This window comes from Aedes aegypti, chromosome 3 (genome assembly GCF_002204515.2).
Source record: "Aedes aegypti strain LVP_AGWG chromosome 3, AaegL5.0 Primary Assembly, whole genome shotgun sequence".
Classification (NCBI taxonomy): domain Eukaryota; kingdom Metazoa; phylum Arthropoda; class Insecta; order Diptera; family Culicidae; genus Aedes; species Aedes aegypti.
The window spans coordinates 41,204,036-41,230,385 of record NC_035109.1 but is presented as its reverse complement, the minus strand read 5'-3'; the positions used below and the strand labels follow the sequence as shown (position 1 = coordinate 41,230,385).

At 38.4% G+C, this 26,350-nt stretch overlaps 1 protein-coding gene across 6 annotated transcripts in view; it reads left to right on the top strand.

Moving 5' to 3' along the window:
- Nucleotides 1-25,271, top strand: part of LOC5570549 (neurofibromin) — a 60,687-nt gene extending 35,416 nt beyond the window's left edge. For 2 of the 6 annotated variants that reach the window (XM_021851179.1, XM_021851177.1), the window contains exons 6-10: nt 433-1,128; nt 18,048-18,250; nt 18,308-18,494; nt 18,556-18,721; nt 24,156-25,271. In XM_021851179.1, coding sequence (XP_021706871.1) covers nt 433-1,128; nt 18,048-18,250; nt 18,308-18,494; nt 18,556-18,721; nt 24,156-24,283 — 1,380 coding nt within the window. In that variant the 3' untranslated portion in view covers nt 24,284-25,271. Of the gene's footprint in view, nt 1-432; nt 1,129-17,441; nt 17,538-18,047; nt 18,251-18,307; nt 18,495-18,555; nt 19,078-24,155 lie in introns of those variants that run through there. The other 4 variants (XM_021851181.1, XM_021851178.1, XM_021851182.1 and 1 more) reach the window with 4 other exon arrangements.
- Nucleotides 25,272-26,350: the final 1,079 nt, after the last annotated feature.

The following is a 26,350-nucleotide window of genomic DNA, read 5'->3' as shown; positions in this document are numbered from 1 at the left end:
TAACTTTGGCACATCGCCATTGATCACAATCATTCCCTGTTACATATATGCTTAGTTGTTATTATTCCTTATAATCCTTTGAGGATATCGACTTGTCTTGATTTCATGGATAGTTGTTTCCTGTTATTGAAAGTTTATTCATAAATATGGGTTTTTACAAATTTTGTTGGTGTTCCTCCTTATTCACAATCCATATTTGTACAAATGACATCTCTATCACTTCAATCGATTTACGCACGGTTGATTTATCCATATCAATTGGCTTGATCCTTTAACTTGCAGCTATTCGGAATTGTTTGGGTAAATCAACCTATCTGCGTGATACCTATCTTTCTTCCAATACTAATGAGTATCTCTGATATACTTGAACCTTCTGATTATAATGTTATTTACGAACCCGTTTTGTATGCATCCCACCGTTTCCTTATCTAGGACCCGGCTATCAGAGGAAAATCCTGGCGAAGTTTAGACTTATCCCATAATCCGCACCTGGGAATGATCAGTCATTCCTCGTTTGTGTCACACGCTTGTACTAATATCAATACGACTACTACCACACTGTCCGCGTACAACACATCCAGTATCACAAATAACAACATCAACAACTCCACAAACAATAGTAGCCAAATTTGTGGTGGCGCCTATCATCGGAGCGACTTCCGCAATCGACGCTCCTCATCGGAACCGGTTAGCCAGGTTCTGACTAATCCAAACATAGCCAAACTGTTGGCTCTCAAGCAAGCTCACGTTTACTCAGGTACTAGTATCTCCTCTGCCCCTCCTTCTGCTGCCATTGGCTCGAATTATAACACTAGTTTTGCGGCAAACATCACTACTACTAGTACTTCTACAACTACTACTGCTGCTACTACCACTACCATCACGTCTAACTCGACTAACTTGAACAATAGTGGTGCTAGTACCGTCACTTCTATCACATCCAACCTTACCTCGACTTGTACTAATCCCGCAACTACCAATAGTACGCTGACAATTAGTACCGCCCATAGTAGCGCTAGTGGCGCCACCAACAGCACTAGCCCGGCGCAATCGATCGAAGATGTAGAACACGATGATGAAGCGAACAACTTCATCGTCGACTGCTTGCAAGACATTTCAGCGATCAAAGTAAGGAAGCCCAACCAAACCCTCAAGCAACCAGTATCCGCCCGATTTTTCTCTTACCTCTACTCTCACCCTTTTCTCTAGTAAAACTGTTCCAATGTTTCAACTATTGTTTCCTAGAATTTCACCGTTTTGCCAACATATCTTCATCTGGTTTCTCACTCGATATCGATTCAACTTCACTCCCTAAAGTATTAGCCACTTAAATTACACATTTTGTGATATTTTTCTTATTCAGTATTCTTCCCTATTTGATCGTAAAATCATCTCTGCATTCTTGGTTGATCCTTAGCAAACCTAGTATTGATTTCAAATGAAAATTCGTCCATAAATTGTTAGTGCACTGTCTCCCCTTTATCAGAAAAACGCTCAACGATAGGTCGAACGGAAGAAATTGGCTCAGGTTTGTCGGTTACCCAAATTCCAGTACCACCGTTCTGTCAATCCAGTTTTCTACTTTCGCACTTCCGACTGAATTCAAGTTTGTTCTCTTTTTATCACTGACTGCACGTTTGTCGGTTTCTGTTTCACATTATTTTGCCGTTTCAAAGCGTAAATTCTTTTCGATTGAAATATCACAGATTACTGATGGGATCCGTTTCTGGAACGAAGAAAACTGTACCTACGGATAACATATCATATCCTGGCACATTTGATTTACTTCGTCATTTTCTTGTTTTAGTGTTGTCAAATTTGCATATTATGATCAAGTTTCAGAATATTTCAACGATAAAAAATCATCATCATCATCATGGCTTTCATAAGGACACAGCAGGTTTAGTTCAATTTGATGGGATCCATCTTATGTCTTGAGAAGAACGTGGCATTTCCGGAAAATTCTCTACAAGAAAAGCTAACGCTAAAACAAGCACTGCCGAGGATAAGGACGCATTTTACGCGCTGCTCGAACGTGAGTACGATCGCTGCCCAAGCCACTATGTCAAGATCATCATAGGATATTTGATGGCTCAGGTTGGCCAGGAGGTATAGTTCAGAACGTCGATTGGAAACTTCAGCGCCTCCAAGAATATGACCATTTGTAGCACCTATTTCCAGCACAGCCTCCTGTATCGGTCGGTGCACCTGGAGATTCCCTTAGCAGACAGAATGGCAAATCGACCACGTTTGATTCGACGCGCAGCAGCGTTGCCGGATAAGGGCGAGCTCGATAGGGCCCTTCTTGAGGACTGCTTGAGGATAGTCAAAGCAGCTATTAAAGACGCTGCCGTTAAACAGCAGACCCACCTATTCCAGGACAAAAAGCGCCGCCTGGAATAGGTAAAACCCAAACGATATGAAGTTGCTGTATCGTTCTAATAAAACGCGGAAGTTCTATAAGAAACTCAACGCATCCTGCAAATACTTCTTGCCGCGAGATCAAATGTGCATGGAAAGCGTCAATGTTAATAGAGAATGTCGCGCGACTTCTACATAGATGCTTCTCTCACTGTTGTCGGACGGCGAGACAACAACAGAAGCTTTCTTCAAATTCTCCTTCATTTTTCTGTCACTACGGCTTGTGACGGAATTGTAAACTTGACCATTTTTATTTCATTATCAGATATGACTGTTATTTATATCACTATAATTGTGAAAGGACATCCACTTTACTTATCAAACACATTTGCTTCCAGAAATTTTCCAAAATGAGATAATTTTTTTTAAAGCAAAACAACTTTCAAATTGCTCCCATGAGAGCCCCGTCATTGCAACCTGACGGAGTGAGCACATGAAATATAGTTTCGCCTAATGACAGCGAGAAGACTGGCTACGTCAGTGTCGTAAGCGGGTCATGATTCTTAACCCGTATCCGACCGGGCTGAGAAAAAAAATTCGAAAAATTCTTGTGAAGCTATTTTTTATCAGATTCACAAAGTTCTTTCATTATATGAAATCCAAACTCTTCTATTTTCCTATGCTGGGAAAAGTGGTCCAAAATTTTGCCTGTGGCCGGAGTTATTCCGGTGTCCTCCTGGGTCAAGTCGGGTAAAAAATTGCCTTCCTAAAAAACTTCCTTTCCCGAACAGTTTTATAATACTTAACTGTCATTTAACAACTCAGGTTTTGTAGAAACAGTCAATCGTGGAACATGAAAGAAATTCAAGTGATTTAAGGAGTCACTTTTATGGAAGTTTCCTTGAAAAACTGAAATATGCCTTCCGGGAGATCCGGAACATCCGTAAGAGTGGTCAAATCGTTAAAAATGACTTGGAAAGCCGCGGTTTTTTTTTCAATCTCACTAGTTTTCAACATACATGGACATAACCAATGCTTTGAGTGCATAAAACCATATATGGCCATTGGGGGGCTCACCGGAAGATCCGGAACATCCGTAAAAGTGGACAATTCGCGTGACTTACCCTACAACACCGCAATTTTTGAAAATTCATTGTTTTCACGTGTCATACACAGTATCAGTATTTGGGCCACCATGTGACTCTAGTTGGCTACTGAGTGGTCCCCCGAACAATCCGGAACGTCCGTAAAACTGACCTTATTATTGAAGATGTCTTGGAAATTCTCGTTATTCTTTTTTATTTCATTAGTTTTCTACATTCAAGAACGAAACTAATATTTCGAACGCTTTATGATCAGCTGTGGCCACTTGGGGATTTACCGGAAGATCCGGAACATCCGGAAAAGTAGACGATTTGTGTAACTCATTCTATGTTTTTTTATATCCCAGGACGTAACCAATATTGCCAACATTGTATGGCCAGATATGGGTACTTGAGAGCTTATCGGAAGATGCGGAACATCCAGAAAAGTAAACAATTCAAGTGACTCATTCTAGAAAATTACTATATTTTGAAAACCGTTTGATTTCGCGCACTGAAAGTAGTATCACCCAAGAAATCAAAAAGCACTTTTATTTATTCTGCTTGCTAATATAGTGCTATTATAGAGCTGAAATGCTTTATTATTATCGTCGTTCGGGATGACATTGGATGGCATCTCATGGCTATTATGAACGCCTAAAAACTGATCTTTGATCATCTAGTAGCTATTGAGAATGTACTTATGAAGCTTGCCACATTGTTTTCATTATTCTGGTATTATTTGCTGCAATAATAGTACATAACTCGAAGCACCCCTTTTGGACCAATGCCACTACGCACGACGGTACTCTGTGTGGCCAATAAGCAGCCCATCGGAATAATCTGAAACTTCCATCATTCATATAACGAAGGGTATTAGAACTAAGAAAACATCACTTTCACAGTAGAAAACAGCACGTTGATATCAATAGTTCTGCTCTTAGATTTGCACTACTGTTCAATCTTGACTATGTCGATAGATCAGTTCTTGAAATCAAAGTTGCATTTTATATTTTGAAAGGTGGTTGATAATCCAAAATATGTTTGGTAATATACATTTCAATTTTTTCATAAACAATATTCTGGTCACAGGTTGTCTGATGATAGCAGTAATATATCGTGCGAAAATATCACCGAGTTTTATATTGCTAAAAACGGAAATCGTTGGAGTAAATCTCCGCGTCGTGGTAAGTTTATAACATACGAATAATATTGAAATTATTCTTCATGATTCTTCAATACTATTACAAATATTGCTTCATATCTCAGAAAAACTGGATATACCGGAGTTTGACAGCGAAAAACACGGATTCGCCAACAGTTCAAAACATTTCACGACAGCCAAAGAAGTTTTCCTATCGTTCATTTCTCCAGAAATGATTAGAAACATGGTGAAATTTACCAACCTCTTTGGTCGAAGAAGTGCGAAAAAACTAAAGCTATATGGAAAGATGTTTCGAAAGCTGAAATGGAGGCTTTCATTGGCAGACTTCTCTGCATCTCCACAATCACCACGGGAAGGGTGTTTATTAGTGAGGGAGGAAAAGATCTGGGAGTCACCTCTGGTCGGCGATGCGATCCATGGACAAGGGGGAAATATACGACTTTTATTTAAAGCTAGTTTTGTATTTTTGTCTCGAAAAGTTTTTGGTAGAAGCTTTAAAAAATACGTCAACATTTATAATGTCGAACAATTCAAAAGACGTTTTTATTAATGACGAAAACTGAAAATTACATGTATATATTTTAAATTATATGAAACAGGAATAATTCCGACACTTGTAGTGACGAATTATACATTTTTTTTTTCCTGTTCGGGACATAAACCACTGCGACCAATATTTGATCTATTGTAGTATATCCCGTGTCCTTTGTGTAGTGCATGTCGTGTTACTTTGTCACTATCGAGAAGTGATAAAGTATTCGGTTTTTTTACAGTTGTCATTCCTAACTTGATCACAGGAAAGGATTCTAATTGAAAGGTTCCGCTTTTTAAACCCTTCGAAGGGTGTGGTGGGTACACTCTCCGCAGGCGCGCCCCTTTATCAGTCAAAATCGGACCCCTTGATAAAGTCGGGAAGTGACACCGATATTGTCCATGCATCAGAATCCTAGTCCTTACTTCTTCAAACTAGAGAACAATAAATAAAAGATTAGAAAAGAACTTGTTGATTTCGACTCATTTTTATCCTTGTCTCAAGGTCATTCTCGGCTACTGGAAAACCGAGACTTGTCACTTTTAACAAGGTTTAAAATGTAACAAGGACTAATAGTGTTCCTTTGATTACTATAGTATCCTGTTCTCTTCGTTTGAAGCAGTCAGGACTAGGGTTCATTGGTAGATCTTTACCCCATAACGCACCACGAAAAGGTGATCTACCCGCGTTATGGGTAAAGCTAGTTTTGTATTTTTGTCTCGAAAAGTTTTTGGTAGAAGCTTTAAATAATACGTCAACATTTATAATGTCGAACAATTCAAAAGACGTTTTTATTAATGACGAAAACTGAAAATTACATGTATATATTTTAAATTATATGAAACAGGAATAATTCCGACACTTGTAGTGACGAATTATACATAGTTTGTTTTAATATTACATAAAAGTTACGCTTTCAAGAAAAAATGTGTTATCATAAGCATGAAACGAACTCACCAGTTGGTAATCCATTCTCGACTGAACACAAAACTGACACTGATAGCAAAACTTCTTGGCGTCCCGAAAACAAACCGTCCTGCTTGGGCTTCACGAAGCACTACCCAGCAAGACGCTCCAGGGAAAAACAAAAAAAAAATTCTCCGGCGACGAAAATACGCGCGAAACCGTGAGCAAAATCTATCGGACGACGCAAAACCGAACCGTCCTGCTTGGGTTTCACGAAGCACTCTCAAAGCATTGGTTATGTCCATGTATGTTGAAAACTAGTGAGATTGAAAAAAACCGCGGCTCTGCAAGTCATTTTTAACTATTTGACCACTTTTACGGATGTTCCGGATCTTCCGGTGAGACTCCCAATGGCCATATATGGTTTTATGCACTCAAAGCATTGGTTATGTCCATGTTTGTTGAAAACTAGTGAGATTGAAAAAAACCGCGGCTCTCCAAGTCATTTTTAATGATTTGACCACTTTTACGGATGTTACGGATCTCCCGGAAGGCATATTTCAGTTTTTCAAGGAAACTTCCATAAAAGTGACTCCTTAAATCACTTGAATATCTTTCATGTTCCACGATTGACTGTTTCTACAAAACTTGAGTTGTTAAATGACAGTTGAGTATTATAAAACTGTTCGGGAAAGGAAGTTGATCAATTTTTTACCCGACTTGACCCAGGAGGACACCGGAATAATTCCGGCCACAGGCAAAATTTTGGACCACTTTCCCCAGCATAGGAAAATAGAAGAGTTTGGATTTCATATAGTGAAAGAATTTTGCAAATCGGATAAAAAATAGCTTCACGAGAATTTTTCGATTTTTTTTTTCTTAACCCGGTCGGATACGGGTTAACAGCCATGATCTTGACGGACGGACGCGAGGTGATCGAAAGGTGGAAGCAACACTACGATGTACAGCTGAAAGTCCGCTTCGAATCCAGTCGGAACAAGAAGGCATGGGGGCGCAGCGAGCTAGGTGGATTGACCTGGTGCACCAGGACTTGGAGAGCGTGCGTTGCAGTCGATGATGGAGAGAAGCGGCCATGAATTGAGTAAATTGGCGAAATATTGTTGGCGAAGTTTTATCAAGTTGATTGATGTTGAACCAAATAAATAAGAAGGTTTTTTCTTTGTTAGGGTATACAGCATTTTCTTTGTTAGCACATACATCAATTTCATCACCAAAAGGCTAAGCATGTGAAAGAGTGAACTACTTTAGTGGTAGAACCTGTTGGTAGTTTTCGTAGTAAACCGTTCGGGGCAGCAGCTCACAGTGGAGCAATTGAAATACCTCAAAAAGGTAGGTTAAGGTTGTGCGGTGATTACGAAACCAGACGTGGAGAAAACCATCGTAGACTCGGAAACAGTCATTGCTTATAATGTAGCCGTGAAGGACTGGAACAAGATGGTCCTTATCGTAGTCAAACAGATAAGTCTATAGTAAAGTTCACACATATTTACAACATTACAAGGTAGACCAGGGCGAGGTAAGGATTCTAAAACAACTAAAGAAGTAGTCTGGTGCCTAGATCAAATCGGATAAAAAGGAAATGTTGTCATTATCATGCAAAAGGCAGACAACGCCGAACAGATTGAGAAACACTAAAACATCAAACCTATCAATATTTGAGAATAGATCCACTACACGGACTTGTCAAATCTACGGACCCAACCAAACAGGACAGCTAGTCGATTATTGGCGAGGTTCGTTTGAAAAAGGCAAACCCCATTGTCCCACGCATTCATAGGACTTCCGATGCAAGAAAGGAAATGCGAGAGATCATTTTGGAAAACGGATACCCAACCAACAAGCTGGTTTAATGGTTGGTCAAGGAATTTTAGAGGAGAACTCCCAGAAATTATTAGAGTCAGGAAACATCGAGGATGATAAGATGGTAGTGTCTTATGATGCAGAGGCTCTTTTTCCACGTTCCGGCTTCGGTGAAGAATGCTCTGAACCTTGTCGAGGTCTGATTATTACCTTAAAGGACGGTTGCAGCATATGAATTTCAGGATATGTATGAGGTTGCGCATAGACGAGAAACATTTTCAATTTCACGAAATTTTCTACAAGCTCACGGAAGGGGCTCCGTTGAGAAATCTTCTATCTTCGTTTTCGTATAAGCCATTCGAATTTGAATAAACAAGGAGTATTACCTGAAAAATGGAGGAGATACTTCGACGACATATTCAGCCTGATCAAGCGAATTCCTGGTACAATCAACAACGTACACACGGATAACAAGTTCACCCACGAGGAGGGATGAAATGAAAAACTACCGTTTTTTAGATTTACTTAATGGCAAGGAGTGAAAGTTTATCTTTACAATTCGGAACCCGCGAACATCCAGTGTATCATACTCTACACATCGAATCATTAGTTTCAACGCAAAATGATAGCTTTTAACCACATGATTTAGAGTACCGTCAAGCTACCATTCACCGTGCATTTAAGAAAAATTTGCACTTCAAAAAATTATATAACTTTTCCAAATAATTTGAAGCGAACTAGAATACCACTACCTAGCGTGCAATTATATAATAATTCAGGAAAAAATCTAAAAGTAGTGATGCATAACAAAAAATTACTCAAAAATTGTGTTTGAAAATGTCATGTTAAGGTCGCCTCGTACCGTTTTATGTCACCACTTACCGTGCACGCTGATGCACCATTCACCGTGCGTATAGTTTTCGTCATAATTTAATTTTGTATCTTCAAGAAACGTTGTTGATGGAGCAACTATGTTGCTAGTAGTGTGCGAACTAATTTTTAAGAGTATTCAAATCTTCATTTACAATAAAACCATAAAAAGTTTAAAAATTGGCTAAATAATTATTTTTTCATTGAAATCGTTATAAGAGGTTTGACTGTATTGTACAAACCATTCCATGTTCACTCAAAAACTAAATATGAAGTAGTTTAATGACGACATAACAACAAATTTTAATTTTACCGAATGATTTCATTCATTTTATACTAATGCACGGTAATAGGAACCATATACAGTATTGGACAAAACATTTGCAACTTTTTCGATTTTCCATACAAAATGACCAACTTTGGTAAGCTATATCTCAGTTATTTATGAACCGATTTGAATGAAATTTTGACAGAACATCAGACATAACTTGAATTTTAACATATATTTTTGAGTAATTTTTCCAATCACAAGTTCAAAAGCAGTAACGGTTTGACTAAAGTCAATTTTTTGACGATTTTTTATAAATGACATAACTAAACATATTCAAGGAATAGCTTCATGGTATCTTCAGCAAAGTTGTAGATTTTAACGAGATGAACAAGTTTGCTGAAGACAGTTTTTGTGTAGGGCTATCAGATTTTGAGATAAATAATTTTGAATTTTTCGTCGAAAATTACACTTTAGAAAAACCATTATAATTTATAAACCCGTGATTGGAAAAATCACTCAAAAATATATGTTAAAATTCAAGTTATATCTGATGTTCTGTCAAAATTTCATTCAAATCGGACCATAAATAACTGAGATCTAGCTTACCAAAGTTGGTCATTTTGTATGGAAAATCGAAAAAGTTGCAAATGTTTTGTCCAATACTGTATATTGAAAGGGATCCATTCACTGTGCATTTGGGTTTCGACTGAAAAACAATAAAAAAATCTAATTTGCATAAAATGTCATTGCTCATACGATGAAATACATCTTACTAAAAGTATCAACAATGGAAACTAGCTGAAATTTTGAAAAATTTCATACCCTATCGTTAAAATGAAAAATGTGAATTTTTGGCGTTTGTACTAAGAGTGTTGAAAAATCTCATTATCAAACAGAATTCACATGATTTTGACTACATAAACTAGGTTTTTCAAAATGCTTTGTGACAAGAAAGAGCTACTTCGTTTCATCAGTTTTATCTTATTTTGCTGACAAAAGAATAATTTGTGAAAATTGTATGAATATTCTGTAGGAATTTGTATGTGCACGGTGAATGGAGACCGCACGGTGACTGGTGACTTAACGGTATCTATCAGCGAATATGGAAAACCAAGAAAGTGGAATACATTTTGGATACGACATGGATCAAACGGATACGAGGAAAGGACGATTAAGGCCATCATCGATAAGAGGGGAAGACAACATGCTATTGGTACATTGATGACGCTACTCTTTACGCGATCAACCAGTCATTGATTTTCGATAAATATACGGGAATTTAAATACACCGGGAAATATACGGGAATTCTAACGACCACCGGGAAAACATAGCTTTTCCTTAGACAAACCACCTAACATTTGAGAATCTTGGGTGTGAATTTGCAAAAGAGAATTTTTTTTATTTGCATTTACACAATTTGATCGAATTCCATGAAATGTTCAACTTCAAAGCAAAACCCCTTCTAAAAGTTCCATTTCCATTTGTTCCTGTTTACGTCTTCTATGTATAAATGTCAACTTTTACTCTCCACAGTGTTTCGAGCTCAAATTTAAGAAAACTGGTCGTCTCTTTCATTCCTTTTTGTTCTTATGCATTGACGGAATAGACAAATGCAATCGTAAACAGCAAGGAAAGAAAGAGGTTATTAGTCAACCAGTGTTATAGGCCTTTTCATGTGACAGATCCGTCTATGCATTTGTTTACATCGGTGGAGGACCGGTGCTAACACGGGCCTGTCATTTTCATAGAAGAACTGTCAAAGTGCTTCCCGATCAGCTGATTGGAGACGTCATGTGAACAGGCCTATAGTAGGAAAAGTGGATTCTTTTTCGCTGCAGTTCGAAGTGATTCTGTTTTGAAAAACAATTGTTATAAACAGTATCCATAATGTCCACGACATTTTCTTCAAAGTACAAGGAGTTGTTTCCATGGTGTGCCGCTGATGCGCAGGACAAAAAATTCAAGATCGACACTACGGGGAAAATGGCATTTTTGAGCCATGAAAAGGGCAAAAAACATCAACAAGAAGCAAATGTTCGGCGTACTGTCCTACAAATGAGTTCGTTTGCTGTTGTTAGCGACAGTAAACCACCGGTAGTTGGTAAGTGTTTTCTAAGATGAGCTCTTTACAACACCAAAGTAAAATTTTATGACTTACACAATTATCGATAAGTCCCTTCAGACAGTGGTGCTAAACCATCGCCAAATCGCACCCCTTGCTCCAGCGCTACCGACACCGGTTCAGGTTTGATGAAAAAATACCTTTTGAACGACAAAGTAACAACTGCTGAAATTATATGGGTGCTACAAACCATCATTACCCACAATGCAAACAGAGGTTCTGGATAATAGGTCAGTTTGTTTCCTGTAATGTTTCCGGATAGCGAAATAGCTGCTAAGCTTGAACTTGGACGCACAAAGATTGGGCATCTCATTACTCATGGTTTGGCGCCATTTTTTTTTCGGAAGGCTTATTAAATCGGCTGGCAAGTTGCACGGAAATCGTCATTGGATTCTATGAAACGTTCAATAAAGTATTCCATTCTTCGAAGCAAAGCTCACCTTTTTCTTTGCTGCAGCGGCAAATGTCGAACCGTTTTTAAAGAATTTCCAGTCTGATGCGCCAATGGCTCCATTTCTTTATGATGAGCTTACTGAACAGCTCAGACTTGTGATGGGGAAAGCAATCAAACCAGAAATATTGAAGGAAAAGTCAAATGCACTCACGGATATTTCGCTTGAGGACAGTAATTTCTTGTCTTCAGCAAAAGTAGACGTCGGTTTTGCAACAAAAGCCGTACTGAAATCACTTGAAAACAAAAATAAGGGAAAGATATACCGATATATTGGAACAGAAGTTTCTAAATTCAAAAATGATTGCAGGGCATTTTTCAAAGGTTTCATTCATTGAAAAAAATGATTGAAAGATCTCCACTTGAGTAACCTCTAACCAGATATCTGGCTTGCCTAAATCCTCAATTTTTGAGGAATTCTCCAGATCTGTGCACAAAACGGTTCGATCGCTGTCTTGAACATCTTGTGGCAAAAAATCATCTCTCGGGTATTGTTGCAGACAAATTTAAGCAAGAGTTCTCAAATCTTTGTGAATTATCAACTACCAAAGCTGCTGCCGGAAGTTTTAGGCGACAGGACACTCGGTTGGACAAATTTAGGTTGGAAGCGTTCAATAACTCACCATCAGAGCCACCCAATTTTACTATCTTTGTCCAGTGTTGTGAAAAACTCAATTTCTCATAATTCACGCTTGAGATTTTTCATGCGTGAGTTGTCAATCACGCAACTCAGCAGTCAAAAAATCATGGATGAGTTGGCTCACCTTTTTGACTCATTGTCTCGTATTTCCACAGTTTACTCACACACGGCAATAATTTCTTGTTAGTCTGGTAAAATTATAGTAATCTCTTCTAACGTAAACAACAACATTCGGCTTTCCCGAGTTTTTGACGGGTTTCGCGACTTAATCATTTTTTTACGGTTTGAGTTGATTGAGTGATTTTGCATCAAAATCTCAAGCGTGAGATTTGCGAAGCAGATCACTAATGAGTTTGCTCTCACGGGAGAGCGTATTGATTGAGATTTGAGTGTGAGTCTATCAATGTCTTTGTCAAAAAGTTCCTTATACTAATCCATGGAAACGCCACTCTTGAAAGAGGATTTTCAATAAACAAAGAATGTCTCGTGGTCAACCAAATGGAGGTGAGCCTGGTTGCACAACGCGTAGTGTACGATGCGGTAATGGTAGCTGGGGGAGTTAAAAACGTTACTATCGACAAATCGATGGTTCAATACGCAAGAAATGCGTATGGAAGGTATAAGGCGGCATTTACAAATTACGTAAAGTTCTAGGGGGAGGGGGGGAGTAGACTCAAGCGTTACGGCCCATACAAAAATTTGAAATTTTTCGTACAAAAAGCGTTACGAAGGGGGGAGGGGGTGAAAAATTTCCAATTTTAGTCGTACCAGGAACGCCAGCAAGCAGAAAAATCGGAAACGGATAAAGAGATACAACGTAAACGAGATGCTACAAGCCTGATGAAAGAGCTCGAGGCAAAGAAGGCATGATTGTTGGTGGATGCTCAAAAAGAAGCATCTTTGATAGATGAGCGTTTGAAGAATCTAGAACGTAAGAGACAGTGAATTTGTTTTTTGCCAAGAATAAACGCGGTAAAAATTTGTTGTAAATTTTGTAAGCCGGGAAAAACCGGGAAATCCAAATCTTGATTTTGCTGGCCACCCTGAATATAGATTCGCTTGGAATCGGCGGCGATCGTCATCGCTGGACAAAGATCTATAGAGAAATTGTAACACTGGTTGAGCGGATATCAACGAACCCATAAAAAGGTTGTCTGTCCCTTTTGACAACCTACGTCCTCTAAGGAATGTTGGTACCAATTTAGTGTGTTCCAGCAGAGATAATCTATTTAGGACTTCGTTAGATTCTTCAAAGGATCCGGTTAGCACACTAAATAGCAGGCGTTTACAAAGTCAGTTGTCCTCAATGCAATAAGGTGTACGTTGGTCAAACGAAGTGGTCTTTCGATTTTGAATTCAAGGAGCATTTGGATAAATTAGGAAAAACTCGGAAGGCGATGGAGAAGGGTATGACTCACGATTTCTAATCAAAGGTAGCAAAACATATACAAAGGATCATGCAATTAACCTTGTCTATTCAAACAGGTACCGATCGTTACTCAAAAGAGATAAAGGTAATGTCAGTACGTGGTATTTTAACTTGGTACTCCCAAAACATTCCTGTGTGGTCTTTGGTTTATTTGACTGATTATAAATTAGTAGTGTTCTTCCAACGATGACAGGGGAACACCTAGAATCAGTATGAATTCTGTGACTGCAATGAATTTCTTAAAGTTATGTCTAGTACACAACACGGTATAGTCGACTTTACAGTTGAGGTCGAAATTGGTAACGATTGGTTGTAGCCGTTTGTAGCTCGATGTTTCTGAGTGTATAATTGGAATTACACGTTATTGGTCAACGCTATGATTAACAGTAGATTATCCTTTCCTAGTGGCTATAGTTTGATTGGTTCTTCGTCCATTTGCTCAGAAGCTCAGACGCAACCAGCTATTGATGATCAATGGCGCTTAGGGCGCTTTCATAAATTATGCAATTGAGTACTGCAATGATCACAGGGTGTCTACTAGCTGGAAAGCCTGGAATTGTCAGGAAATTTTATTCAATCTGGAAAAAACCTGGAATTCTCAGGGAATTTCGAAACAATCAGGGAAATTATTTTCAAGCGGCAATTCTTGGTAGAGTATGTTCACGACAAAATGTTTTTGCGTCAAAATACAGAGCAATTATTATTTTCATGAAAATTCTCTTCAATAGAAAAAATCGATTGTGCCGCTATCAAAACGTTATTTGAGCTGTTCAGTGATGATCCTTTCGTGTATGCAATTTTATCTAGGGCCAGTACCAGGTTTCTTTTTAGAGAATTGGTCTTTGTTGTTAGGCAAGTCTCTAAAAAGTCTACTTTTGATGAAATATCTCTGCTGAAGTTTTTTTTTTCATAATTATAAGCAAAACTTGTTCTCATATTTTTCAAGAACACCTTCAGGAATTATCCTAGTGGTTTCGTCAGGAATTTAATCTAAAATACTATCAGGAACTAATACTGGGTTCTCTCCAGAAGTCCTTCAAGAAATTCCTTTACCAATTCTTCAGTTATTTTTCAAAGGATGCTTAAAGGATTTGCTTCAGGAAATCCTTGATTACTTCAACGTTACCATCTACAGTAATTTTCCCAGGAATTTGAACAGTTTTCCAAAGACTGTCAACGACTTCCTTCAGGTATTGTTTTACTAACTTTTTAACCGAATTCTTTAGTCGTTACTCTGAAAGATTTCGACAGATTGTTTTTTTTTTCAAGATAACCCGCAAAGAACAATTTCAGAGTTTTTGGTAAAATTCGTTCAAGGATTTTTTTTTCAAGAAACTCGACAATAATGTCTACGCCATTTCATCTACGGTTATTCCAAATTTGCTCCACAAATTCTTCGAGGTGTTGTTCGAATAAATCTATCAAGAACATTTCGAATAATTCCTTAAATTCGTCCTATGTTTATTTATCATTTATATTAGGTTTTCCTAGATTTTTTCTAGGAATTTCTCCAGTATTTCATCCAAGAGTTACTCCCCATCGAATATTCAGAAGTTCATTTAAGGTTCCACACCAGTTAACACTGCGCATTTTATTTTTTCAAGAAATCTTCCTATAATTTCTGCACATTTTTTGGGATTTCGAACTATGTTTTTTTCAGGAGTTCCTTCACAAAATCCTGTGGAATATTATCCGCAGATTTATTTTTTTTTTTCAATTGTCTTAGCAATAATCTAGAAAAGTTCATCAAGAGTTAGATCGTTTAGAAATCCATATTCATCAAGGGTTACTTAAGAACATACACAAGTTTTAACGGCATTTACCCAAATATTTGCCTTAGTAATACGTCACAAATTTTTTTTTCGACAATTTCTCAGTTTCTGGATAATTTTATCCACATTTCCTTGGAGAACAACATGGAAAACTCCTGAAAAAGTCCTGGAGGACTAAAGGCTTTCTTGAAAGAGTATCAGAGATATTATATGTTGGAATCCCTGAGGTATTATTTGCGGTATTTTTTATTTTTTTTCAATGCAGGTTTTATTTTGAGACATCCAAAGCAATGAGAAATTCCTAAAAAAATTTCAGATTTCATGGGAAACAATTACTAAATGAACTACTGAAAAAAAAGAAAATCTCTAAAATAAAGTTATCTATCCATTCATCTAACCTTAGGAAATTATTTGTGAAGTCACGAGGAATTTCCAGAACAAGTTTTAGAAATATTCTCTGGGAAATGTCTGGTCGTATCAAACTCTTTTCTCTTGGTTACTGTTAGGTCTCGTTTTGTTTTTGTTTTTATTTTGATCTCTTTTTTCCAGGAGAGAGTTTTTTGAATGTCCTATTTTCAAAACACTCAGTCGCTGCCAGAACTGAATGCACATTTTTTTTAAATTGTTGGGAAATATTTGATTATGAAAAAAAAAAAACGATTTTGGAAATGTAATCTGGAATTTGAACAATCTTAAATTTAATATTTCGTAACAATTATGATTAACCCTTTCTTTCTCACGACTTTAATCGACTAATTCTTTACGAAAAAAGCGTTTTTATAAAAATTGCTTGAACAAATAGAGTTACAAATGGGATAAATTCCTCGAAACTAGTCTAAAAAAAATATTTGATTTTCAATAGAGAAATAATTGTTTAACAATAGTTTCACTATTGAAACATTTAAATCAGTGTTGGGTTAATCTGATGTGTGTAAGTTATTCTGATGTGTTGGGTTAATCTGATGTGTATAGAATCAAATTTATGTTATTCAATGATCCATTAGATTTTTAAATATGTGGAAAGTGTATTGTAAAACAAAACTATTAAAAAAAATGTATGGAACATGGTGCACAAACTCTCCACATATTTAAAAACCTTATTGCAGTACCAGTGGAAAAATAAAAAAATAACTGCCTGTTTTATGGACAGGTTTTTTTTTTAAAAATGACTGTGAGCAAAATTTGGAACAACCCTGATCTATTGGTACATTTGTACAATACCGATTGATGATGAATTCAGATCATATCGAATAGTGTTTAAAGGCATATCGTCAAAAATTAAGCATAAGTTTGCTCAAATGTATAGGGGTATTACAAAAAAAAAGATTGCATTTCAGATAGCAAGTGCAGATTTTCATGATCATTGCTTTGATTTTGAGCGAAAAATAGGTTCATAAAATTTGTGAAACGATGATGTTTATCCTACTCTGTACTTAGTTATTCTCCAATTATATTTCTTGCTACAAATACGTTCCATATTTCAACATCAACATAGGTGTGGCTTAATTCGTTATTCTTGTCTTTTTTCCCTCCCTTCATTGCGCCTGCCTGCCACCAATGAACAAAAAAAAATCAAAACCGATGCTTGTGTGTGTTTGGATTGCAATATTAATCGCCATCAACCGTCACCACCACAACTATACCAAACCCACCGCCATCTTCAATGTTCACCATCGAAACCATTCGAAATTTCTTCTCGTTAAATGGATTTCCTTTATTGCTCTTTGTTTGATTTTTTGTTATTAAATAAAATATAATCATTTTATTTCATGTGTTCCTATTGGTTTGCTTGCATGCGCCATTTTATTAACATCTTCTCAATTGTTCTAACTCAATTCCAACGTCTGGCAACACTGGATCCAATGAACAATGTATCCTTACAACACGCTTGTTCTATCTTTGGTTCTTCTTTGATTTCTCATTCCGTACGGTCCGTTGCGTGTTTCGATTTGTGTTTCTATTGTCACACCACGACATCGTGACCCTGTTGGCTTCTCAAATGCGGTTATTCCCCGTAGTGTTCAAAGACTGCTCGTCTACTGTTCAAAACGCAACGATCGTTTTCCGTTCCAACGCCGAAGGAACGCAAGGACAAATCCACCGAACGCCAGAAGGTATCAAGTAACCGTTCTCTTGCTTTGTCTCTGTTGCTACCAAAATCGCTGCTCGTTTTGTACTGCAATGTTTCTGTGTTTTCACACTCATCTCTTTTGGATATGCGAAAAGCAATAGATCTCACGCTCTAGGATGATGCTACACTCAAATATCTACACATTGGAAATTACGTTAGACTCACCTCACTTCACCTACACGTGTAACACACCCGCTTATGTAGATGTGTGCGTACGTGTATGTTTCTACGTGTGTATATGTTACTTCGTAAACAGCAAACCAAACAATCCAGATCTTGTATTTTACAGCTACATTCCAATAGTTGACACTTTATAGCACGACTGGCAGTTCCTGCTGCTCTCAGCGTTGCCTCAAGTAATGCTGAGATGAAAGATGACTGTCATATCACTTCCTTTCTCTCCGTAGATTGCTTTCTAGCATGGACCAGTATCTCAAACATATCTCATTCTTGTATTTTCTGCTTTTTTTCCAAATATATATCCTCATAACAGGAGCGTGGATCACGATCTTCGGTTTCCAACGAATCGAATGTGTTACTTGATCCGGAAGTTCTTCCGGACTCGTCCACGCAGGCGCTAGTCCTAACGGTGCTGGCAACACTGGTTAAGTACGCTACTGATGAGGCTGAGCTTCGCGTACTGTACCAATACCTGGCCGAGGGATCGGTCGTTTTTCCGAAGGTGTTCCCGGTCATGTAAGTATTAAATACTATTGTGTAACAAGTAACATACATTGTTTTTCTTTGGCACAGTCACTCCTTGCTGGACCAGAAGGTGAACAACGTGCTCTCGGTATCCAACGATCAGATCGTTCTGGCATCGGTGCAAAGCATTATACAGAACATGCTGGCAACTGAAGACGCGTCCCAACAACCGCTGCACTTTTTGCAGAGTTGTGGTTTCGGAGGCTTGTGGCGTTTCGCTGGACCGTTTACTAAGGTTAGTTACACGACTTTTTGTAGGTATCACGTCCTCCATTTTTGAATTCCTTTTCTTTCAGTACAACATGATGGTCGAATCGTCGGAGCTGTTCGTGAACTGTCTGGAGGCGATGGTCGAGACGTGTCTTCCAGTAGAGGAAAACACGCCGATGCCGCCATCGCCGCGGCCGTACAATCTGAGCTCCAGTCTGAGCAGCCTCACGCTGGGGTCCCCGACGGACAAAGGTTCTTCCTCAAACTAACTAACTCCTCATCGATGTGTAAACTGTTGGTTGTGTTGTTGGTTTCCTTTGCCTTCCGTCTTCTCTTTCTTTAGATGAACCTACTTAGTATTTTCCAGTTTCTATCGACTTTGTTCATACTGTTTCTTCTTATCAGTGGTTTTGTCCTTTCTTAAGTGTTTTGATTGTTCAGAATGATCTTAGATTTCTGAGAGTTGACTAAATCTTATGCAGCTCGCACACTGCAATCTTATCTTCGTTTATGTCGACAAATTCAAAAATTGTATTTTGGAACTTAACAATTCATAAACTTTTTATGTTTAAATCGACCGCATAAAGCTTTGGAAATCACTTATTCATCAATTTCAAGGCGATACGATAGTATCGACTACGTAGAGCTATGGAAAATCATGGACGAGAACAGCTTTCCCGGGAAGCTCACGAGACTAATAAGAGCAGCGATGGAAGGTGTGCAAAATTGTGTGAAGAATTCAGGCAAACCTTCCAGTTGGCTTCCTGGGGACTACGACAAGGTGAGGTAATATTCCACTAGAAGGTGTTATGCGGAGAACCGGTCTTAACAGCCGGGGTACGATTTTCACGAGATCCAGTCAATTTGTTTGTTTCGCGGTTGACACGGACATAGTCAGCCGAACATTTGAAAAGTTGGCAGACCTGTACACCCACCTGAAACGAAAGGTAGCAAAAGTTGGACTGGTGGTGAAAGCGTCGAAGACAAAGTACATGCTGGTAGGTGGAGTCAAGCGTGACAGGGCTCGCCTAGGAAGTAGTGTTACGATAGACACGGATACGTTCAAGGTGGTCGACTAGCTTGGATCCTTACAGACGGCTTATAACAAGTTTAGCCGTGAAATACGTTGGCGCATCATCAGTGGAAGTCGGGCCTTCGCAAAAATCTACGGTTAAAAAGATTCATCCCGCGCCAAATGTACCATGTACAAAACGCTCAAAGGACCGGTAGTCCTCTACGGTCATGAAACGTGGACGATGCTCGATGAGGACCTGAAGTTTTCGAACGTCGTTCCGATGGCGATTGGCGATGTGTGGTGGCGATGGATGAACCACGAGCTCGTCCAACTCTACTGTGAATTCACCAAAGCCAAAGGATACGATGAACAGGGCATGTTGCAAGAATGCCGGACAGAAACCCTGCAAATATGGTGTTCGCTTAGGATCCGGTTGGTACAAGAAGGCGTGAAGCGCAGCGAATGTGGTGGGCGGATCAAGTGCGTATCGATTTGGCGAGCGTGGGGCAGAACCGAGGATGGAGAGATTCGACTACGAACCGAGTATTATGACTTGAAATTGTTGATTTAGTGCTATCTGTTAACTGAACAACATTTTTAAAAAAGACAATGGATGGGTGAAGATTTCGTGCAAATGCAGATTGGCACACCATCAAGCCGATAAATGTTAATAAACGATAACGGGTGCGACAGGGCTCGTCTAGGAAGCTGTCTAATGATAGACGGGAACAATTCAGGAAAGGCTTATGAGTTCGTCTAACAACGTTAGTAGTCAAATACAGAGACTCATCATCAGTGAAGGCCAAGGTGGAAACCATACCTCCTATGGACTCTAGGAGATACTGCGGTTGAAAAAGATCCACTTACATAACGTTCATAGGATCAATAGTCTTCTATGAACATTATATTTGGACCTGTTGAACGACGCTTGTTTAGAACCATGTAATTTGTGTGACGGTAGACAGGAATTGATAAAGATAAAATTTAAAAAAACATCGGATGTAGTATCACGAATCTTGACAACTCAGCATGAATCTTGAAAGCAGTATATCAAATTGAAAAGTGCCTAACATAGCGTTACATCTGGAACGTTATGCTGCGAAATCCGATTAATAAACGAATCTGTGTAGATATTAAAGATGCGCAATTCGAGAACAATATGAGGATGCGATAAACTGTATGGAACAGAACGATATGCGACGATTCTATGAAACTCCCATCATGTGCAACGACCGTGAAGGTAATTTGCTGACCGATAAAACAATGGCTGCCAGATGGAGAGAGCACTTCGAAATGTTACTGAATGGTGAAAACGGAACGAAAGAACATCGGAACCAACAGTCAAGTTGTGGAGCCTCCACCACTAGATGAGGTTAGAAAGGCGATTGAGGAGCTGAAGAACACCAAGGCTGCTGGGAAGAATATGTTCCCGGCCGAACTTCTCAAGCACGATAGCGAGCAGTTGCAAGGCATGATTCACCATATACTACTAAGGATATGGGAGGATGAAGAATTCCCTGCTAGCTGGATGGATGGCCTCATTAGCCCTTTCTTCAAAAAAGGACATAGATTGAAGTGTATCAATTACCGAGGAATAACGCTCCTCCATTCGGCGTACAAAATAATGTCACGTATTCTGTTCAACAAATTCACCACTTGAAGAGTTTTTCGACGGCGAGTACCAAGCTGGTTTTCGTGAGGACCGATCAACGTCGGATCAAATATTTACCCTGTGATATATCCTCGATAAATTCCGGGAGTACAACTTGCAGACTCATCAAGATTTTAAGGTGTCGTACGATTCAGTGAAAAGAAATGAGTTTTGTAAAATAATGTTGGAACATGATGTCCGGCAAAGTTGATTAGACTGATTTGTGCAACGTTGATCGGGATTGATCACCGAGCCGTAGAAGAGGCATACATGCCTTTTAAAAGCGAGACTACGTAAATTGGGCTCAATGTTGGTATCACAAAGACTAAGTACATGGTCGCTGGCAGACATCGTGGGCCCATAAGTGATGTTGGTAGTGAGATGGTGTTAGGTGGTGCTACTTTTAAAGTAGTTGAAGAATTTGTGTACCTTGGAACTCCAGTGACTTGCGATAATGATGTTACTCGCATGGTAAAAAGCGTATCGCAGCTGCCAGTAGGGCTTTTTACGGACTTCATAATCAGCTAATATTTGGCGGCGTCAGACGAAGACCAAACTCGCGTTGTACGAAACTATAATTCTTACACTTGCGCTGTACGGCCACAAATCTTGGACGTTGAAAGAGGTCTACCGGAGTGCTTTTGGTGTCTTTGAACGTTAAATGCTGCGAACAATAATCGACGGTAAATTGGACTATGGCAACTGGCGACATCACATGAATCATAGTCTATAGAGAAATGGATATTGTTAAGCGTTTAGAACACGGCATGCTGCGGAAGGCTAGGCATGTAGCTCGCATATCGGAGGAACGTCAAGCTAAACTAATATTCAGGGAAAAAACGTCACCTCCGATGGCTGTTTTTCAGTTCAGGAGGATTCAAGGTCGCTTAACGTTCAGGGCGACTGGAAACGATTGGCTTAGAACCGGGTCCAATGGACAAGGCATCTTCATTCATCGTATATCCAACGCAACAGCAAGGAATTGTTGTCAATCAAGTATGATGCGAGAGAAGAATTCGCCGCAGTAAGAAAAAGCAGCATGAGCCGCAGAAGAGAAAGTAGCAGAATGATATGATTAACGTAACATGCTGGTAGCTGCCATGTGGAAAGATCACTATTCAAAATATTTTTGAACGGAGAAAATATTTGCGCGTCTGAATGCTGATTCAGTGATGTTGAACAAGCTGTGGAGCCCCTATATGGACGCTAGATGTGGTCATAACAGCAATAAAAGAGTAGAAGAACAGTAAAGCTCCTGGAAAATACGAGCTCCTGACCGATCTTTTGAAGCAGATACACTGAATACTGCACCGTATTCTATTGAAGATATGGAAAGAAAAACAACTGCCTGCTAGAGCTGGATGGAGGGTCTCATTTGACCACTGTATACAAATCTAGAGGGCGCCAATCACCGTGCAATAACGCTTGTCCTTCATAAGAACTTATCAACGACGGATCAAATGTTTCCCTGAGTCAACCCCTAAGTTCCGGGAATATAATTGATAAGTTCCGGGAATAAAACTTGCCGTATGTACCATTTGTTTAATGCCGGTGCATGATGTGTCTGTTATCAAGACGGCGCACGATTCGGTGATAAAAAACGAATTGTGACAGATAATGATAGAACATGGTTTTCCGACGAAACTGATTAGGATAACTTGTGCAACGTCCGATAAGACGTCCTCGAAGGAGCTGTTAAGAGAGCTGACGTGCAAAGAAGCGGTACCATCGTCACGTGGTCGCATATGTTCCTAGGTTTTGCGTCCGATATTGATATAATAGGAATCGATCGTCGAGCCGTAGGAGAGGCAACGAGAATTCAACTTGCCATCATATGATCACCGGTAGACAACGTGATGTTCCTAGTGAAGTAATGGTGATAGTGACTTCACTATCATCCACAACTTTGTGGAAGAATTTGTGTATCTTGGTACTTAAGTGACGTGTGATAATGATGTTATCCGAGGTGAAAAAGGCGTCTTGCAGTTGCGAATAACACTAGGGAAACTTCAAGAGTTCACGCTGGGTTAAAAGAAACTTTGCACTTGGTCGTCTTTTTTTTTTCGCTGTTGCCAAACGAATACTATCTGCTTAGAGCTGTATGTAGTTCCACCAAATACTTGTTATCCCACAGGAGAGCCAATTTGAGTGAAAAGCAGCCAAATGTAGGTCGAACGTCAAAAAAGGAATTGAAAAATATTAACGTTAATCAGATTCTACTAAATTTATTTGGAAGATTGGTGGAAATGACGAAGATTGCATCGTATGTGAGCTGTATCGGATGTTTGATCATCAAATTTAACAATGACCACTGTTATTAATCGAAAGGTACTTTATGACCCATTTCGTTTTTTTCAAACTGATAAATGTCTTAAGTTTCCTTCACGCTAAACAAAATGCACCGAAAGTTTATCATCGATAATCTAAATAACTGCGTTGACCGTTCTAAATGTAACCCTATACCTCTGTAGTACATGAACTTTAGATTATTTAAGATTTTGAATGTTGGAAAGATTCTCGAAGCCACTCTTAATAAGGGTTAGTTTGATACCAATGTTAATTGTCGACGTTTTATCGTGCCAGTATCAATGTTATTTTTCCCACCTGTTAAGTTAGGTTAGTATCTATTACATTTATCGCTAACACCAAGTGCAATTCGATTTTCCTCTTACGACTAATACTGTCGGATCATATAATGTGAAATTCTGCTTTAACGTATTTATTTTATAAGTTTATCCAACGCGAGCATGATTGGTTTCACGCGAAAATCTCAATTTTTTGCTTTACACTGATAAAAATACTCATACTTTTCTCTAATTCTTCTCTTCCATTCTCTCTTCTTTCGTCTTCTCTCACGCTATATAACTGGCTATGACAATTTATGATATTTTCGTTCCGAATCTACCTCATTTGTTCCAAACTGCTAAATATGTAATCGCTTGATTTCATTTTTCAATAAAATCAATTCATTACATTGTTGTACGATCAACCCACTGTAACTTTAACCGACTAACACGTAGCCTTTTCGTCAGAATCCCTAGATCACGACGGCTTTAGCGGTAGTGTTAGTTCACTGCGCAGAGCTTCTTGCAGCAAAGTACGTAGTACAAAGCATCGATTTGTTGACAGTCCTACACATAACATTTAAAAAATGTAAACCACAAGAAAACTAAAATGTACAAACAGTGGATAACAAACTGAAGCTATTATCAACACACAAGTGAGTAGCAATTTAGGGGACATGAACACTGGCACAAACATATGAAGAACATGAGATGACATTGATATATTTCCCTCTTCTGTGTGGTAATAGTAGTGCACAACTAATCAATTCTGTCAGATTTTTTCCAAAAAGAAATAACGATTGGGAATTGTATGTTATGTCCTCGGATAAATTTGAGCAAGCTCGAATATAATGAAGACTGTATATTCATAATCATTTAGAGGACCTACAAATCAGAGAAATCTGCACGTTACTTCGTTTATTTTCAGATAAAAAGTGAGGTAAACCTGGTAATTAAAATATCCATAAAAAAAGTCTGGAATCATTTCTAATTTTATTTTGTTTTTGATTTTCCATCCTATAAAAACATTGAACATCTGACAGGATTGATTTACTGGGAATGTTTATAAATGTTTGAAAGCCGAGCACAAAATAAAAATCCTTCAAGAAGTATTTAACTGCAGTATAGATGTGCATTTCTAACTGTGTTATCGTCAAAATTTAGAAAACAAATATGCAAAAAAGCACCTACATATAAATGGAATTTTGACCGGAAAGGTATCTATTTTTTTACTCCAACACTTGACATGGACACGAACAAGCAGCGTTAAAAATAACATCAATTAGTTTTCTAAGTACTTGAATGCGTTTTGTTTAGCCACACTTGATTTACCGGTACCTATCATGGCAGCACTTATCAGTTTTCTGAGCAATGACTTTGTACAGTTATTTATATGATTTCATGACAAATGTTCAGTGTAACTGGAACAATCCATACCAAAACGCCTACCCTGTGAACACTTTTTTGCACAGAACACAACACCCTACTGTAATATGGAAAACAATGTAAGAAAATTGTTCGTACTGAATGACAGAAAAAGCTTACACAATTTAATAAATATTTTTACGTCTATCTTTCTCTCTACGTTTTTAGTTATCCGAAAGCATTTGGCGGCGAAGCGTGTCCCTCTGTTACACTCATGGGCTTATGGAGTTTTTTTTTTCAGTTTCCATTGTTTCAAGAACTTATTTCGAAGTTTCCCATGAATTTTTTCAAGAAACTTCCACACCTTCAGTTCTTCAGCGATTCTTTCTTGTATTTTTCCTAGAGAGTCCTCCAGGGATTTAGCCTAAAACTTCCCAAGGGACTTCTTCAGTGATTCCACTAGGAATTACTCTAGAAATTCTTAAAGAGATTGCTGAATGAATCCCTATCAAGAAATTGATACAGGAATTCCATAAAAAAAAATCTACCACGAATTGCTCCTACAAAAAATCTTGCAGTGATTCTTTTAGTGATTTCTGCAGGAGCACCTCTTAAAAATCCTTCAGCGATTAATCCCAACATTCTTCCAGGGATTGCTTCCTACGTGATTTTCGCTATAACCTTCAAAAATACATGCAGAGATTTACTCCAGGAACTCTTACAGTGATTCTATCCAGAATTTTTAAATGAATTCATTAAGGAATTCCTCCTTTCCTGAGAAATTTACGTTTCTATGCTGGCTTTGAACGATATACATATTCGTCATACATATGGGACATTTTTAACAGCTGATTGATGTATTCTCAAAGCTTCTGCAGTGTTGGCTCAGAATTTAGCCGAATTTTACGACCTTTAGGGCACGTAAATTCTTGGAGAAGCAACAAAAGCTCAAAGGGGATGGCGGCTCCGTTCCTAATCTGTTAAATTACAAATATTTGTATCCAAGCTAGGAAAGTTTCAAAATCTGCAATGTCGATTTCTTTTAGACCAACTGCTTATAGTAATCTCAGCGTTTCTTACTGTCACTTAATGCACTGAAAATCATTCTAATCGTTTAAAAACTTGAAAAAATATTTAGGGGCGAAATAGGCAAAGAGTGATTGAACGCTATTACGTTAATGTGCATGCAAACATAACTATTAGTGATGAAAATGGCGAATTTTTTTATTTCTCGAAGGAAAGAAGGTTTGAATCGTTACCAGTATATTTGAATTTCGTATGGAATT